Source organism: Falco naumanni, chromosome 7 (assembly GCF_017639655.2).
Source record: "Falco naumanni isolate bFalNau1 chromosome 7, bFalNau1.pat, whole genome shotgun sequence".
NCBI classification, from domain to species: domain Eukaryota; kingdom Metazoa; phylum Chordata; class Aves; order Falconiformes; family Falconidae; genus Falco; species Falco naumanni.
In genome coordinates, this window is record NC_054060.1 from 6,137,156 (window position 1) to 6,155,997 (window position 18,842).

General features: G+C 47.8%; 1 protein-coding gene across 3 annotated transcripts in view; it reads left to right on the top strand.

Moving 5' to 3' along the window:
• The first annotated feature begins 201 nt into the window (after positions 1–201).
• Positions 202–18,842, top strand: part of IGDCC4 (immunoglobulin superfamily DCC subclass member 4) — a 94,545-nt gene continuing 75,904 nt past the window's right edge. For all 3 annotated transcript variants that reach the window (XM_040602081.1, XM_040602083.1, XM_040602082.1), the window contains exon 1: positions 202–406. In XM_040602081.1, the coding sequence (XP_040458015.1) occupies positions 301–406 (106 nt within the window). In that variant the 5' untranslated portion in view covers positions 202–300. The remainder of the gene's footprint in view (positions 407–18,842) is intronic.

Here is an 18,842-nt window from a genome sequence, read left to right on the forward strand (position 1 = left end):
GCGGAGCAGCCCCGCACCTGCCGCGGGCGCCCGGCCCCCCGCTCTCCCCTCAGCACACGGGCCGCCCCCCCGCCGCGGGCTGGCAGCAACCTGTTGGTCCCGCCGCTGTGGCGGAGGGCGGGAGCAGCCCCTCGGCTCGGCGGCGAGCCCGCTGACAAAGGCGGAGCAGCGGCAGGCCAGGGCCGCCCCCGTCCCCCGCCCCCGGCAGCGGGGCCCGGCGCCGGCGGGCAGCGCGGGGCTGGGGCTGGGGCGCTGCACAAGATGGCGGTGGGGCGGCGGGAGAGCGCGCTCCCCTCTTAGATGCGGCCGCGGCGGCCCCTGCTCCCGGCGCCCGGCAGGGCTTACATGGCGCTGGAGGACCTGCTTTGTCTCTGCTTCTCAGCCCTCGCCGTCCTGGCTGTGCAAGGTGGGTGAGGAGGGCGGGAGGGGGCGGGAAGGTCACTGTCCCCGAGCCCGCGGGGCCCGCGGGGGCTGCGGTGCCACCTGCCTTCGCGCCGCGCCCCGCTCGGCCGTGGGCAGCGCCCGGCGCCCCGCGGGATGCGCTCCCGGCCGGGACCCTCTCCCCGCCGCTTCTCCCCCCTCAGTAACAGCCCGCTCCCTCAGTGGCCATGCTCCCCTCAGTGGCCACCCCCCGCCCCCTTCTCTCCTCTGGCCGCTTGTTCGTTCCCCTGAGCTGGGCGACCAGCCGTGCTCGTGGCCTCGACCCATATCGGGACGGTGCCACCTTGGGGGTCAGCTTTTGGGGCTGACCCAGGGCATCCCCGCAGGGAGCCCCCTCAGAGGGCCGGGCTGGGTGGGCGAGCGGGCCAGCAGCAGCACCCCCCCCCCCCCCGACCCCTTTCCCTGAAGTGATGGCTTCTGCGCCAGGCCAGCCTGGGGACGAAGGGACGAAGCGCTTGGCTGGCCCGGAGCAGGCCCGGGTGCCCGGCAGGGACCCCCGCCCCGCTGTCGCCAGCATGGGGGGCTGGGTGGGCAGATGTCCCGTGGGTCAAGGAAGCGACCCAGGGATCGCCATGCTCCACGTGCCCCTGGTTTGCAGCAGCTCCGCAGGCGGCTCCACGCGTGGGGGTCCACGAATGCCCGCCACGCTCTGCCGACTTTCGGCGTTTGTCATCGAAGTTTGCATCTAGGGTCGCTCGAGCTGCGGGCCTCGGGGCGTGTGGTTCCTTCCCTGCGCGCACAGAGATCTTGCAAAAGCTTTTGCCCTCGTCCCCAAGAAGGGGTTGGGAAAGTGTTGGCTGGCCGAACTGCACTGAAAAATGCGTGCACCCTGGAGCTGTTCCCGTTTAAAAGCGCCCTCTTAACAGGGGGTTGCAGTGGAGGAGCCGTCCCTATGCCGTTGTACGTTTTCACTCCTTTTTATCTTGCATTCAGGTTTGGCAGAACGTAATACCAGCACGTGGATCACTGTGTTGTTGTTTTTTTTTTCTTTTTGGAATGTTGTGAGCTCCTGTAAGGGGTAGGTTATCATTTGATATAGGTGCAGCATTACAGTGGCTGTGCGAAGAAATGAATAACGGTTCATGTAAATGGCCCATTGTCGTCAGTGCATGTGGGTTTTTCTAGATGGATGGCAGTCTGTGACCCCACCAGCGAGCTGGAGCGGGTGGGAGCTGCGTCTCCTGTGTATTTGAGCAAACAGCTAAGTGGATCCCGAGGTTTGTAATGGAGAACAATGATTCTAAAAAAAGAAAAAAAGGGTGGTGGTGGAGTGGATGTTGTTTTTCAAACCCGCTTCAACCAGAAAACTTTAAATGCTTTGCGGGAATCTGAAGCTGTGGCTTCTCTGCTTTTTTTGCAAGCAGTTAGGCAACTAGTGAAAATTGTTCCTGTTTGTTCTCTAACAATGGGCTTTGTGCTGTGTGGAGAGGTAGTGAGCCCGTGCAGTCTGAGGACGTGCCGCTTGGTACCATGCGGATGTGCTTTCCAACAGGTGGGTTTGATTCTGAAAAGAGAAACACGGACTGACTTCAATCTGAAATTAATGTGGCAGAGGGTTGAAACGGTTTTGGGAAAGCCTGCGTTTGAACCCGAAGCCCATGTGTTTTGATCCAAAGTTCAAGCTTTGCTGGGGATGAAATATCTAGGAGAGAAGCAGACTGGAAAACCTTCCCCTCTCTGTGGACTTGATGGAAGCCGTGCCAGTTTACGCTAGCTGGGGATGTGAGGAGGTTGTTTTGAAAGCCTTCTGCCTGTCCTACTTTGAGACTGTTTTCCCTGCAGTAGCAGGAGAGGGTTTAAGAAAACCAAGAACAAAACAACCCCTCTTCAGTTAGCTCTGGCAGGGAGGTTGTGCCGGTTGCTTTCCTTGGGGCTCTGTAGAGGGGATGCGTTGGTGGGAAGTGCGCTGAGCTTTCCGTCCGAGGGATCAGCTGAAATCCATCTGCGTTAGTGTCATTTGGATTTGCAGTTGACTCTTCTTGCCATAGAACAGATTTCCTCTTTTGACATCACCTAACTTTCGTTCTGATTTGTTTTATCCATCCTGTCGCATTTGTCTTGGCGGCATAACCCCGCAGCTTGCTGCGTGCAGTTAGTGCCTTTGCCTGGGGAAGTCGGTGTTGCCATTGTTCGGGGATCCAGTGTCCGCCGCTCCGGTCGCCTGCGCTTCGCAGGACGTCACCTGCATGCAGATCCGCTTGCCCTGTTGACTGTGGTGTTGCTGTGTTTCCTGTTGTCCGTGGGCTGGGTCGCAAGGAGGCGGGTGGAGCGGTGCGGGGAAGGGTTATTTCTTACAGTCTCCAAAACCGGGGGGTACTGACAGTGCCACTCCTGCGCACAGCGTTAGCGAGGGTTTGCCTGTGTCGTGTTTCCAGGGGCAGGTTTCTCGGGCAGGAGCTTGCTGCCGTTGTGCTGTGGCTGTCGACAGCCACTCTCTGAGCCCTGATGGCAGAAGCTGCTCGGACGTGGGGAATGTTTCTGCTGGTGGTTTTCTGTTCTGGTGCGTGAGGCTGAAGGAGAGACCACTCAGGCTTGGTTCTGGTTTTGTTTTCTCTAGTTTTTCCTTCTCTCTCTCTTTTTTTTGTCCCTTTTCCTTTCACTACCTTGAAGTCCAAAGTGAAGCAGAACCTGCTCATTTCCTGATGTTCCCCAACTCCTGCAGCAGATTTTCTCCTGGCAGCTGTGGCAAGTTTGATCTGCCGCAGGGGGCCCCATGTGGGGTGGGTGTATTGCTGATGGTACGCGAGCCACTTCAGAGTGGCGCAAGTAATAATTTAAAAAGAAAATGTTTGGCAGTCTGCCTTTCCCTGGCGAAGAAGGGAGGCGATTCTCCCTGCATGCATGCTCACAGCCTGATTTGGAGCTGGAGGCAGCCTCTGTGGTATGGCACAGGTCTCTCTGCAGTGGGGGCACCAGAGCCACCTGTGTTTGGGAACTGCTGGGCTGGGTGTTGCCGTGGCGTATAGAATGTCTTGCTTGAGTGCCCGCTGTGGTCCTGGGCTGGTTGCGTTGTCTGCTCTGGGATCCTCAGGGCTCACCTTTAAACAAAAGTAGAGGTGCTGCATGCTTCTCTCTGTCGGAAGATGTTGAGAGGATAAAATCCAACAATGAGGATGAAGTCCATCAATAAGTGTTCAGCACATACATGATCTTCATCACCATAGTGTACAATTATCCAGAGGGCAGGGTGGCTCACAAGTTTGTGGCTCCTGATACCGTATTGCTTGCTGGGCAATATGAACTCTTCCTCCCTTGGAGCTGCCTTCCCAAAGGTTGATTGTTCTCCTAGGGAAAATCCAGGTACTTGTGAACCAGTTTGGGTATTTGCAGCATAAGAGATGCTGCTGGAATGATTTACATGCTCCTCTCCTGTTTAAATGGCTGCCTGGCCATTAAGCCTAGTCATGGTTATATAATTAAGATGGGAATTAATATTTAATCTGATTGTAATTTGTTTCTAGAATCCATCCCGAACCGTATCTCTGTGTGGGGTGAGTGGGTACCTGAGGGAAAACTGAGGCCACTGTTACATGTAGGAGATGTTTGGACACTGAGAATTACAGGCCTGCCTTGGTTGATGGCAGAAACTCTAAACTTTACAAACCCGGGGCAATCATAGTCATTTTGTTATCTGTAGGAAGCAAATGTTTGTTTTATAGTCAGCTGTAATACTAGAGGGGATATGGTAAATCCTTGTTATCAGTATTTGCCAAGTGCACGTTGGGCCAAAATCAACTCTGGTGCAATTCGCTTACTTTCTGGAGAAGAGCTGGATCGCTTGTCTGCAGTATTTTTAGCCTGGTTTTCTATGGAAAAGAGACTTCCGTAGTCATGCCGTCTGGTTGTCTGTCCATCTCCCTCTTCATTTCCAAGTAATTCTTGGGCCTGTTGGCCAGTCATAGCTAGTGTGGATGTGGAGAATTCAGAGTTTTTGAAAAGAAGTGGTCAAGCAGAGGAGAGAGATGCAGTTTCTGCAGGGACTGAAGGAGGGGGAGGAACCTCAAGTGCCTCAACTGCAGGAAGAGCTTTGAACAGAGCTTGCACCTTGTTCAGGTAGGACAGGGTAATCCAGTCACAAGACAGAAGGATGCAGGAAATCACAATCTTAAGTCTTTGTGTCCACTTGCTTTATTTTTTAAGTCTTTTGTGCTTTAAAACATGCTCCTGTTTTATGGTTACGCCACCATTCATGTCACAGCCCTTGGTAGCTGTTTTGCTTTCCTTTCTTCTTGGGAAAGCATTTTCCAAACACGGGACTCAGAGCTGCTGTGACATTGACGCTTTCTGTTGGTCACTTGCTGTCTCTGCCTCAGTTTCCCATTTGTTCCAGCTGGGCAGTAGACACTGTTTCACACTAAAAATATGAAGAACACCAGCACTCTTAAGCACCCTTCTTTCTTTTTCTTAAAATCCCATGAGTAATTGACCTCCATGTGCTGCTTATGCTTTTCTGACCGAATAGCTTTTTGGTGAGAAGATCCACAGTAGTTAAAACCGAATCTGCCATCTTCATAAAAAGCAGAATTGAGCGGTGTTTCGTGAGCCCTTCTAGAGATGCTAAACCCCACACCAGGCATAGGGGGAAGGACCGAGTTGCTCCTTCTGGTTTGTCTTGACTTTCATTGGTATGCTGAAGTCATCCTTGAAACACCATTGAATTTCCTACTTCTGAGGAGAAACAGAGCCTTGTCGGGAGGGGAAGAGGTGGTCAGTGTTTGCTTCCAGGAAGTTAAATACTTGCTGGAGTTCCAGCTGCTGGGAAGGTAAATTCCCTGGGAGAACCCAAATGCTTGTCATCAGCCTTGTTTGAGCGTATCTAACACTTTCCCGTTTGCAGGTGTCAGGACACTTTGCTTGTCTTTTCTCCCCTGGACGTGTTTTTGTTCATGTCGCTGATGCCTTTTGGTGTCTTTGGGTCAGGTCCTCTCCTGCTCTTAATCCACTGTTCCTGCTGTTGTGATGTGGGCCTGCTTTATCTGAGAAGTCTAGCAGATGCCATGTGTTACCTCCATGGGTAAGAAACAAATAAACTTGGTGGTGGTTATGGTAAGCAATTGCGGTATTTCACTGAAACTTACATATCAGACGTTCTGAAATTATTTAAAAATCTTTATCCGCATTTTAAACACAGTTGCCTATTACTGCCATATTAAATTCAGCTGAGCTATTGAATAACCTGGTTTATTCTCTGCTTTCTTGTTTTTTAATGTTTAAATTTTTTTCCAAGATCTCTTATGTGGATTTCTTGAGGAAAGGTCATTAATATTAAAGGTGTGTTAGTGAAATATGAGCATCTCCAGAGGTTCTTCTCAGCCCAGATTGGTGGGAGAATTAATACCCAGTGTGTGAATCTATGGCATTTGTGCTCAGTCTGCTCTGGCTCTTTCCTTTATTCTGACTGACTTCCCTACCCTCATTTCTTGTTTGGGTCTTTGAATCACATTCCCTTTGGAGTTGGGATGGCTTAGCACCTTGTTAAATGTAAGAGTTTGGGAAATTAAACAGTTAAAATGGAGCTCCTGGGAGAGGTGCTGGGATGGCAGAATTTGGAGCAGAGGTGGAGCAAACCTGGGACGAAGAAGCAATGTCAGGCTGGCAGTGGGTTGGGGTGACATAGTAAGGTCCTGCTTTATGTTTCACTGTCTGTGCTGGTAAATGTGCATTCTTGATAGTTTCTAAATTGATTGTCGATAGATGATCAAGTTAATTGGTGTGACCAAAAAGGTCATTACTTAATGGGATGGATTTCCCACTATGTATTGTGTGAATACACTGAGGGCTTTGGCAAAACCTGGCTGTTCATGCACTTGGGACTGCGATAAATCTTTTTCAAGAGCATCAGCAGTGCTTACAGGCTCTAAAATTACATAAAGTTTTGCACATGCAAGACTGTCTTCTCTGTGTCTCTCAGCTAGCTAGTTGGATACAATTTGCAGAACAGGTGCGTGTATTTTCGAGATGAAAGTGGAATTGTGCCTGATATTAAAAGAAAACTAGCCAAGTGTTCACTGATTTATTTTTTTTCCGTTTGTTATTGCAACTGAGAAAGTTTTTATGTTCTTTTGGAAATCCTTGTCCCTTTTTTGGTCTCTTTTCTTGGAAATGGTCTAGTGAAAAACTCCAGTGTGCTCCTTGTAGTGCTGATGTGATGTGCTCTTACCTTCCTGGCAATGTCAGTGCTGTTTTAAAAGGATGATATGCATAGTCCTCTTAATCATGTTGACCCGGAGGGACTGGGCCAGTTGCAGCCCATTTCTGTGCCCTACCAGTTCCACTTTCCTGCTTGACTCCTGGCAAAGCCTTGAGAGAGCTTGTAAGAAGGAGATGTGGAGCTTTTTGTGACCAAAACCACCACCAACAACAAAAGACAGAGGGTTAGGGAGGGCAGAGAATCAGCAGATGTTCAGGCTGATGTTCAGAGGTTTAGCCTGTGGTGTTGGGATGGCACTTGTCACTGTATGGGAGATAAGGCTTGTGTAGGAGGTGTTTGGGCTCGTTTGAGGTTATCTTCAGCAGTGGGATAAGAAATGTGGCATGGGGTGGAGCATCTGGGGCTGCTGGCTTGACTCCATTATTTCCTGCTTGATAGGTATTTTCCCCTGCTGTAGAGGCTCAGGCGGCCCTGCAGTTAGAGAATTCGGGTTGTTGTAGGAGATGGTACGCTCCACAGGTTTGTGTGTGCTTGTGGAGGCACTGTGTGTTGCATAGCAAGGCATCTTGGCAAAATACACATAGAAGATAAAAGGAGAAGAGGAAACCCAGCATCTGATCCAATACCAGCTCCTTGGCTGGGTTGGTGAAAATTGTTTAGATCCTCCTTCCAAAGAATGATTTTGTAAACATAATACTGCCTATTAGCCATGTAAATTACTGTCATTGGTGGCAATTGTTGTGATGGAAAGATAAGTGTCTTGAAACTCTGGTTTGATTTACCACTTCTGCCCCCCCAGGCTTGCTAACCCGTTGTTTATGTCAACGCTGATTGTGGCTTTTGTCAGAGAAATCAAAATATTGATCGAAATTATTCAGCTCTGTTTTTCCTAGGTCACAGTAAATGTGTCTTTTCTTTCTTTTCCTTTGTACTCCTTTCTCTGTACTGAAAACAAAGCGAACCTTTCCTCAAGGAGATGAGCTGTACGTTCCCGAAGTCAAATGTCATCCACTTGAAGAGGGTCCTTAGGAACAGACTTCATACCTGGAGGCTTTCCTCAAGAGCCTGTCGGTTGAAAATCTGGCTAGCAGCATTACCACAAGTACTATTGTGGGGTTTTCTTTACGTGCAGAGTGGGGAGAGAAGGAAGTTTCTCCCAGCTGCTGGCAGAGAATAGCTGCCCGTTTACTTAATGCTTGTGGCTGCTGCCAGGGTTTTCTGTTTAGCAGCAGAGGGAGTTAAACGCGGAGTGAAAGGCTTCAGTAACACTTCAGCATCCGGGCACGAGGCTGAGCTGTCAAATAATTCTTCTTGCTCTTTGTTTTTTATAGCAGTCAAGGCACTTGGATAGTTTTGTAGGTTTAAGGCTAGCGAGGGTGTGCTGCCTTCATGTGTAGTGTGGGAAGCTGAGGATGAGGGTGTTTCTTGTTTTGGGTTTAATGGTTGTGCCTGATCAAGAGCATCTCTTAATGAGCAACATCCACTTCTGACTTAAAAATGTCTTGTGGGTACTTGTCTGTCACAACCCCCGGTAAGCTGGTTTGATGTCCTTGCTCAGTAACATGCACCTTCATTCAGTCTGAGTTTACCTAGCTGTGGTTTATAGGCGTATACGAAGACATGTATGGAAAGCCTCCTGTGAATATGTGTACACTGATCAAATTTCCTGGTAACCTGCTCTTTACGAAGCTGAATACATGCAGGTCCTCGAGTCTTTCACCTGTTTTCCATCCCTTAATCTCATCCTTCTGTGTAGCTAATACTAGTGTAAGTAAAAGCCCAGCTTTTCTCAGCAGTTAGGTGTTTGCTCAGAAGAGGAAATTTCTTAGCTAGTTTGATTCAGAGCCTGACTTTTAGGATCTGGACCCTGTGAGTCCCTAAGGGCACCTGTTTCTCCACAGCTCAGCACAGAGCTGCTGTTCAGCTCAGACAGCCAGAGCTGGATGTGGCTTTCCAGATGTGACGGGATCAGAGCCAAGCAGAGGGAAAAGTAAAGAAACCTTCAGCTTGGAGAGTGCTTCTTTGGTGAGCAGCCGAGCTGTTGCTGAGACAGATTTTGGGTGTTGCAACAGGATGCTCATGCAGGAAACCAGAATTGGGATGGGGGCACGTATGTGCAGCTTCCATATAGCTTTTAAAGAGAAAAACTGCCACCTAAAATGGGATCACACCATGTTGTTACACTTGCGTAGAAAAATACTTAGTCTTACAGCAGCTTTCACCAAATAACATCTCAGCCATGTCTTCCATCAGCACTTCAAGTACAGGTGGAGTGTATGGAGGTTTGCCATCCTCTGACTCATAAAGATGCCTCTGCCCTTTTCCGTGTCACCTGCACAGTGCAGTTTTCATATTCTTGTGTGAATGCCTCCAGCCTCTGCCCAGCTGTGTCCGTGAAGTAGCAGTGAGCCTTCAGAAGCAGCAGTAGTAGGACTTCCTGGGCTTTAGGATGGAGGTATTTGGTTTCCTGCTGCACAACACACTTAAGAGTGGCTTCAGGCAACCCGTTGTCTGCATCATAGTTTTTAATTTGTAAAATGAGGTATTAAAATTCCTCTCGGCTGAACATGAATGCTTCCGGGGTAGAGGAGTCCAGATGCTACGGGGCAGTGTGCTGCAGGTGTGTGTTGCAGATGCAGAGGCCGGCAGAGATGGGGAATAGGTGCTGTACAAAATACATCTGTTTGTGCGGCTGTGCAGACACAGTTGTGCCTAGCTGCCTGTGCTGCACCAACACTGGATGTGTACGGGTGCAGTGTGACTGCAGAGATGGGTACGTGGTACGTGTAGGCCTGTAAACAAAAGTTCCTCATTACTTGTTCATGTATTTTAAAGTTTGCGGGTTTAAAAAAAATGCTGACCTCATGGGGAATATTATCTTCTCACCAGAAACTTGTTAGACTGGAAATTTCACAGTACTAATTTTTATGGCATTTTCTAAGCTGAACTAATTGGGTATTTTGGAAGGGGGAAGACAAGGGTGTGGATGTGTGTTTTTATGTAGATTTCATTAAAAATGTGACTTGGATTATCCTGCTAGCTGAGCGATGTGAAGGTCTCTGCTGGAAAATACAAGTGATTATAGGCTGGTGACTAACAAATAATCCTTGGCTAATACAGGGTGGGCTCCCTGTTAATCCCTGCTCAACAGTAGTAAAAGTTGGATAAAGTCGAGATTTTGCAAGGCTGTTACTGACCTGAACATAAGGAAACTGGTTCTTTGGAAGAAGTATCATTCTCACAATTTCCTTCTTACACTAGAGGAGGAGCTATTCAAAATGGCCTGAAATTGCCTGGTTATGAAGATGAACATTTCTCTCATGCTGATGTTACGTGCTGAGGCACACAGGACCTCATTAGAAGAGGAGCAGCAGTAATTAGTCTAGATGAATGGAAATAAATCTGGTTTTACTAATAAATGAGGTTGTGTTTCTTGGTCCAGAGCAGCCACCATCTATAGTGCTCATCTAGCAGTCTGATTTGCAGAGGCAGAACCTCTCCTCATCGTGGAGAAAAATGGGCGATTTGGACTTCTTTGCTGAAATCTCTATAAATTCAGGTGTTGTTTTTAGATTAGTGTTGGTGAAATAAGCAGAAGCCCAGAGACAGCAGGGAGAAGCATCACATCCGAGCCTGGACCCTATTGATACAGGAGGGCCCCAGAGTGGTGTGACGGTCCCCACAGGCATCTGCTGCTCGGATACCATAGCGTTGAAAGCGTGTCCTTCACCGTTTGGAAGCAGACCCAGTTCTTTTACAGCTTTGTCCTCAAACTGTCAGGTTTCAGCTGGCTGCAGCTTTGGAAAAAGGCAAGATTAATGTGCTCTGAAGAGAAACTTGCACTTTAAGTGGGTAAATGCATTCTAGATGTTGGAAAGTTAAACAGCCAAGTAGGTGTGAGGGATTTTGGAACATAGGCTATGAAATATATTTTTCTCCTGTTGTTGTGATAGAAGCAAGTTTAAATTTGGAAATGGGATGGCAAATTCCTACCCATTCTGACCCTCAGTCCTAAGCATCTTCAAAGGGTGGTACTGCTCCTTGTTTTCCTCCACCTTCAAGTGCATCTTGATAGCCTCGGATATGGGCATTATCTTGCTATTTCTCCAAAGAGGCTCCCTGAGCTGTAAGAGCTCACTTTGTGTTTTAAATGATAACGAAGTTTCCAGATCACAGTCAGATACTGTCTTTTAAAACTGGACTAGGTGAGAAGTTATGTCAAGAGGATGCAAAGTCCTGGGATGGTCAAGTCCTTGGTGAAGACCATTGCCTTGTCTAGCTATGGGCAATCCTTTGACTTAACAGTTTAGTATCTGCTGTTCTCTTATTTTCAGTGCCTCCTTCTCAAGCCTACACTCTTATCTGCTATTGTCCAAGTAAGACTGGTTGGTTAGCTGTCTTGATAACACACCTTTGTGGGTTAAGTGATAACAAAAAGGAGCACAGCATGGCTAGATAAAGCCAGGGGTAGTCCACACCCATGGAGGGAGCTGGTGTTGGACACTGCAGCAAGTAGCCAGGCAGCGAAGCACAGATGGGTTTTGGGACTTGCCAGAGGTGGTGCGGTGGATGGTGGCAAAACTGTACCTGGACAGAGCCTGGTGCTTCGTCTGGGCTGCCCACGCTGTCTGTTCTCTGCAAAATTAACTCCTGGCCCAAGCCCACCATAGCATTCTCTTGTGTTCCCATGCTGTGTGAGGCGGTGTGCATGCTCTGCGGTCCCTGTGTCCTCCCAGAGAAGTAAAACTTCTCTTGGGGTGACATAGGCTTGCAGTGACAGTCGTCTGCAGTGAGCTTTCCCATTAGTTTTCTTTGTTGCTGTTCTGAATTTTCTTCTCTTCCCCTGTGTGCTGGCTCATTATTTCTCATTAATTCATGGTTTGTGCAATTACTTGGGAAATGCAGGAGAGTTGGCAGGAGTTTGATGAGCCTGACTTCTCTTCTCAGGGGTAGGCGACTTTGTAACAGTACAGTGTTGGAAAGTTGGTTTTCATTTTCTTGGAGTGGCAGGCTGCACACCCAGGCCTCACTGCTGGGGCTCTGTGGGGCAGGTTGGCTGTTTTGAAGAGGGCTGGAAGGGACAAGGGGCAGAGAGACGGTATGTGCAGGTATCTTGGGGACTGAAAGCAGAGCCATGCTTGACGTTACGTATCTGCTCTGTATTACAGCTTTTTACACCCTGTCCTGAAGAGACACTCCAGGCTTGAACCACACCCTATCAAGAAAATGTGAGCAAACAGGGGAGGCTCTTTGCTTAAATTTAAAAAACATAAACGTATAATAAATAGTTCTAGATACATGCCAGGGGATTTTGTTTGTGAAAGCTTTCAGCTCAGTCTGAGGAGTGCATGTGTCTTGGGATGTGTGTCAGAGCAGTGTCACCCCTGCAGAAAGGTTCTTTGCCCTTTTTCTTTGAAGACAGCATTTCAGGTAAGAATAGAGATGTGATCTGGTCTCTTTTTGCAGGGAGAAATCCAGCACACAGCAAGATAAAAGGGCTGTCACTGATTAAAACGTCGCAGTTTCTCTGCTTGTAGCTTGTGTTTTACTGACAAATATGTTGTGCCACTGGTTTCCCTGTATGAATGCTCCACTTTTTTAAGAATTGTATTCATACACGAGCTTCCCAGCTGCTAGGAGGGACCTATTGATGGAAGCTGGACTAAGCTGTTTGATGGGTGGTTTCACAATTAGAGTTCAGGCTGTTGGTGGAGAAGGGGCTTTACCTGCCCTCCTCCTTCCATTTTTACTCTCAGGTGAACTGCAGAATCTCATTACCAATGACAGTGGCAAGGCTTTGAAGATTTCTGGCGTAATTATCTTATTTGCACTGAGTAGCAACGAAATCCGTGTGCTGTCAGGGAGACTTCGCTATTGTGCTGGCTGTACAGGGGTGAAAGAGAAAAGCCTCATGAAAGGGTTTGGGCAGAGTGTGCTTCTGGCAGTGCAGGCTGGCTCGGGCTGCCTGCGTATTCCCAGCTGTACAGATGCTGTGGGATTTACTGCAAGATCTGGATGGGGTGAATGAGGTGCAAGTGAGAAGCAAATCTGTTCTTGACTCCATCTGTGGCTCTGCAGATGCCTTTGTTAGGTAATGCTCGTGAAGGTCCAGTTCGCAAAGCTGACTTCTTTCTTCATCAGGACTGTAAAAGCAGATTAATGTTATGTAGAATCTGCCATTTGGTTAAACGTCATCTGCTGTCCCTGGGGAAGGTTTAGGCCTGTTTTCTGCGTACGTGACTTCCTAATGGCTTCCTCAGCAGGAAGTTTTAGGTACTTTCATGTAATTACCAACAGTCTTGCATATGGAGGGTTTTAGGAAACTAGGTTTTTCCAACTCTTTTCTAGCCAGCTCACTTCTAACAGGAGAGAGTTGCAGAGCAAGACTGTAACCTTGAGAAAGGCAGTAGCAGAAGGAACTATGTTGCAGTTTGTGGTCCATGGATTACATTGAGGGCTTGCAAACTCTCTTAGCATAGCCAGAGGCTGTCTCTGGAGCTAACAACTGGACAGGGTACAGCTAATGGGTTGTGACTGACAGGAGATTGCCAAAGACACCCAGGAAGGGAAGAGGTGGTGTTTGCTGAGGCTGCATGAAGCAGTTCCAGAAACTAACTTAAGGAGCAAAACCAAGATGGGTATCCCCAAAAGAACACAACTGTAGCCCTCTCTTGGGGTGCTGAGGCAGGATCCTGGAGCCACAAAGGTTGGCAGCTCCATCCTTGCTTTGGATGTAGATGCATCTCTTCCATGTCAGGGTGCACCAAAGTGAGGTGGCAGTGGAGGCTGAGCGGTGTCTTGCCTGGGGGCTTTCCCTCTGACGTGGATAGAAAATGCTGGGTGCTTCACAGAGGTGTTCCACGAACGTGGGTGCCTAGCTGCTGCTGTGGAGATGCAACCTGTTATCCCTCTTTCTACGGAGGGGCTGTTTGGTCGTTGCGTAGTTTTTTGTGCTGTGACATATAATTACAAAGGTGGTGGTCAAATGTAGCAAGGATCAGTGGGGTGCGTCTATGTGAAGGCTGTGATAGGACCATGTATTTGCACATAATTTCTGAGACTCTGATAGAGACATATCTCTGTATTTGTGCTTGGATACAAAGAATCTTCTGCTATTTGAGTGAAATGGGTCAAAATATTATTAACCCTAGCTATTCTCATCCTGAGGCTTTAGCAAAGTGTTGCCACGTCTCTTGTGTAGGCAAGGAACTTCTGAGGCGGATGGGGTCTAAGTAACACTAAACTGTGTGTAGCAAGAAGGCAAGGAAAAGTAGTACACGAATACAAGATGCCTTGATCATCAGTTGGAAGGCAGAGGAGTGAGAAAGGTTTTTGATGATTAAGATCTTTGATCTTTAAGGTGATGAGAAATTCAGAAACATTAGAATGTACTTCATCCTGGCATAATTTCTTGGGTCATCTTTGGGTCAGTACCTCTGTGCTGCCCTTACCTTATGGGAGCAGGCGTGACCACAGCCAAAAAGAATTGTGGGTGGTAGATCGTTTTCAGATGCTAAAGGTGTCTGGTCAGTGAGGAGTTTTCTTTGGCCTTCTATGTTAGCTGTTGTTGTATGGGTTCAGAGTCATCTTCCAAGTGTATGTGCAGTTGTGGCTGGGTGGAAGGCAATGAGTCAGGTCCTGTGGCAAGCTGACCTGTCACAGAAGCTTGGCAAAATGCTGGTTTCCCCTTGTGTGGCTTGAGGGGTCTGAGTGAACCCTCCCAGTACTGCTTTGCAGGTGAAGCCAAGCAGTCTCTACAAGGCTATTGCTTGCACCTTATGATGCTCCTTGTGGCTTGCATATCCAGAACACTGATTACTGAGTAAAATGAGTGTGCAAAGTCAAGTAATCCTTGCACATCTTGAGTATTGCTTTCCCTTTCTGTGGTTCCCGATAGCAGCTGGGAGAAAGTTGGTTTGGAAAACAAAGCTGTTAGGAACTGTTTGTTTAGACACAAGGCAAAATGAAAGTGGAAAACATAATCTGTCTGTTCCCCTCAGACTCCCACCTTCTTTTTGTTTAAAATGTCCACATGCCACTTACTTTCAATAAACAAAAGATGTTTCTTATAAGCTGGTGTTTACTAGTAGGGGAATGTGATTCATTAGAGAACAGAAATCCCTGCTCGTGCCTATGTTTTCAACCTGGAGCAAGAGTTCATAATTTTATAGACCTTTCAAGAATAGATTTCCTAAAGCAAACAGTGAGGAACTGTTAAATTATAACTGTGTAAAACCACAGTGTAATAGTATGATTGCTCAGTACTAATGTCTTTATTATTCTGTAACAAATAGGAGTGGTTTGGGTTGGTGAGAGATAACATGCCTTTCATGAGATAGCTTTGGAGCTGATTCAGAGGAGAAGCCAATTTCAGATTCTTCTTTTCCTCATAATAAAGGAGATAAGGACTGTATGGGTGTTCTCTTATCCAGCTTTCTTCCAGGATCATGCAGGGAGGAGCAGCTTCCAGAAAAGCAAGGTACAGTTTCCCTCTACAGTCTGAGAGCCGCTGAAGCCCCAAACTATGCCTCTGAGTTAGGTAGGGTGTCGGGTCCCCCAGCATTTGCTTGGGGCATCTCCATGACCTGTTTGCCCTTTAGAGGGAATAGGAGAGTGATGCAGTTCCCCCCAGGAATCATCGGTGGTGAGGGCTGTGTTGGTGTCTCTCCTCAGCCCCATCTGAGCTCATAAGCCCTGCAGGACTCCCAAGCAGTTGGAGCGCAGTGTTCAAGCCAGGGCCTTTGGGGCTGAGCTGCTGTGGGGGCTGCTGAATTCTTCAAACTTCTGGGTTTGAGCAGAAGGGACCTCACAGTGCCTGGCACTGACATCTCTGGATCCAGCTGAGACCCAGGTTTGTACCCCATCTGCCCTTTCTTTCCACAGCTGCTTACTTAGAGTTTAAGATGTGAGATGCTTTGTCTTGCCTGTGTCTTCTGTGTGTCTTGTCACCTCCAGGTGTTGGTGGCTCAGTGTTGTGCTGACCTGGCTGTGAACAAAGCTCTGAAAATAGTGGCTGTGTCATCAGTGTCTGTGCTCCCTTGTGCAGCTCTGCCGGCTGTTATCTCCTTGGCTGTGCTGGGCAGTTTGTCGTTGCAGGTAGTGAGAGGCACAAGAGTATGGGTGGTCTCAGCTTGAGCTCCTGCTTCCTCCCGTCTTACAGTTAGCATGTGTCTGAGGATGCCTGCCTGGAGCCTGGGTCAGATCTCTTAACAGATGCATGCACGGTGCCCTGGCCCTCCTCCAGCTCCAAGTCATTGCAGTGACCTCTGCCGAGATGTGTGTTGAAAGGCACCGATCTCTGGTGTTTCTTGGTTTCTTTCTCCTGGTTCTCAACTTTTACATGATATATTGGGTTCATTTCTGGCTGTCCTACACATAATGTGTGCTGGAAAATCTTGTACCAGCTTAGTTGGGCTCTTGGAAGAAATTGTCTTTGCAAAGAGAGCTGTGGCTATAGTGAAATAGCTTTGCAGTGACACACTTTCAGTGCTGCAGTCTGTCTGTGCTGGCTTTCAAGTTATTCCTGGGCTAAAAATATGGCCCTTTAAGACTTCTGAACAGGATGTAACCATGTTTTAAAGATACTTTATTCCTTATGTGTTATTGCTAAGTGATTTAACTGATACTGCATTTGGACACCTACTTTGTAAGCCCACTTTTGTCTGAAGTGGAAGTTGAGAAAAGAATCAAGTGTGTGCACCTTTGTGATGGTGAGGATGTGGTGCTGCCTTGGAGGGCTGGGAGCTGGGATGCAGGGCTGAGGAACCGCACTGGTGTCTGGTGCTGACTGATCAGGGCCACTGGACCAGCTATTTCCATTTGTGATCTTCCCTGCCCTCAGATGACAAGGGATTCAGAATTGCATGGAAAAGATTTGCATTAGGAGTTTTACCACCTACTTCATTTGAAACTGGATGCGCTCGAGATGTGTTGAACAAATGGACAGTGGCCTTTCTTCTCCCTGGGGACGGCTTTTACATGGATGGGAAGCTACAGATGGGGCCCAAGGCAGAAATGCAAATAGGCAGGGCTGTGATACGAAGCATTTGGCAGCATTGCAGGCTTAAAAGCTCCCTCCCCATGGCTGCTTGATCCTGCTTTCTTGGTTGTGCTGACACAGCTGGTTGTGGGCTGTATTGTGAACTGTGCGAATGGAGCTTTGGCCTCAGAACTGTGGGATTAGGGTCTGGGCTGCTGGCACCGTGAAGCCGGTCAAGCCTAGTCCATCCCAGTGCTGCCTGTAAGAAGCCCTCGGAGGTGTACTTGCTTCAAAATGCTGTGATTACGGCTTTGCAGAGAAGAGCAGTGGCAAACGCTAACAGCTAATTAGTTTTTATAAACCTCTTTTGTTTGCTTTTGAAGACACGAGTCTGTCGCTTGCTTGCCTGGCTCCCATTCTCCATGTTGTGACAATGTCAGCACAAGTGTGCGAAGCTCATGTTACGCAGGGGGACTTCAGACAGGTTTGGTTTCAGCGCAGGTCTTATCCCCAAGCTGTTCCAGCACTTTCCTGACAGGAGGCAATCGGTGTCAGAACAGGTTTGGCCTCGAGACTGAACAAAACAGTTTGGAGGGGCAGATCTGCCATGGTAATGAGTTCAGTGGTAGGTTGACTTTTTTTTATAGATGAAAAGGTCAGGTCTCTTGCCTGGGTTACATAGAAAGGTTTTGTTCTGGAATAGCCTGCTTCTGATCAGCTCCTGTCTCTGCTGAGCTGCCAGGCACTGGTCTGAACCGTGTTTTTCCTACATTTTCCTCATTGGTGAGTGTTGGAGAGGTCGCTTTTTCCTACATTTCCTCATCAGTGAGTGCTGGAGAGTTTATTTTTTAAGTGAGTGTGTTCATTTAAGGCTGGGAAGTTTTGAGTTCAGATCAGCAACTTGGACAAATTTAAAACACCCCTGGTTTTGAGTCTGCCCTACTTGGAGTTTGGTTTTAATCACAAGTTTTAACAAATTGAGTCTATTGAAAACATTCTCAGTGAAACACCCTCTTTTTTTATTTTTTCTCTCAGAAGCTGTTAGCTGTCTTCAAGAAACAATATTTTAATTGAAGCCATGATAAAAGCAGACCGGCACTGGTTGTTGTAAAGCTTAATTTATTAAACAGCCTTGTTTTTAATGCAAAAAAATCTGTAAAGAAAGAAAAGCTATGCACTTTAAAACTGTCAAAATAAAACCTACAACTTTGAAGTCTTAAAATACTTTGGGAAATGCTGAATGTTTTTGACTGGTTATATGGAACAGCTGAACTGACTTAACTGGAACAAAATTAGAGGAACAAAGAGGTGTTGTTTCCAGAGTGTATTCTTTGCCCTTTGACAGCGCTATCTGGCTCACGCTCGGAGTTAGATACATGGAGCAGGTCCCTGTCAGCTTCCCTGCTTTGGTTAGACTTTCCACATAACTAACCCACTGGAGCAACACTAATATACTTTTAAAAAAGCAAAGATTACAGGAAGGTTCAGGGGCAAAAGCAGAACTTGAACCTCCTGTAACTTTTGTGTTTTTTGTGAAGGAGTCTGAGTCTCATATTGATGGTTCCTCTTTGCCAGTGCCACATGTTAGTGCTGAGTCGGAGGATGCTGCGGGCTACCAGGGCTCTTCCTGGCTGATGTTGCATCCTACACAGCTGGACCTTCTCAACATGGTCTCAAAGTAAGAGACATGCCTTCCATGGAAAATGCTCTGAAAGTCTCCCAGTGAACACTTCCCATGTATGCAGCAGCTTTTGTCAGCAAAATGGTGAGATGGTTTCTGTGCACATGGGGTATCCTTAGCATGGTAGGTGGCACACTGGCTCTGGAAGGTGCTCACCTGCTCTGTTCTTCTGTAGCCCTAATTCAGGGCTATTTGCATGAAAAGAGGTTCTCTGTAAAGTCTGTCTTCTGTTGGGGAAAGATCGACAGCAAGAGGAGATGAGCAGCTGAGAAATGGAGCTCTTGTTTCCATGCAAATATCCTATAAAGAGCACAAGAAAGCGAGAAGCCTGCTCAGAGATGGGGTCTGCAAGCAGAAAGGCTCCAGAGTTGTTCTCCATGAAGCAGCGTCAGGTCTATGTGAATGTAATTTTTACACCATTGTACACTGTGCGTCTCATGGGTGAGCTGCAGATGCTGCTTTTATTTTGAACTTCTCTAGGGCTAAATCCTCTGCTCTGTCTGTGGGAACTTTGCTGCTGATTTCACCACACTAGAATTAGGGGTTTTAGAGTCTGCTGCTGATCCCAAACCTCAGCTTATATAGGAGGT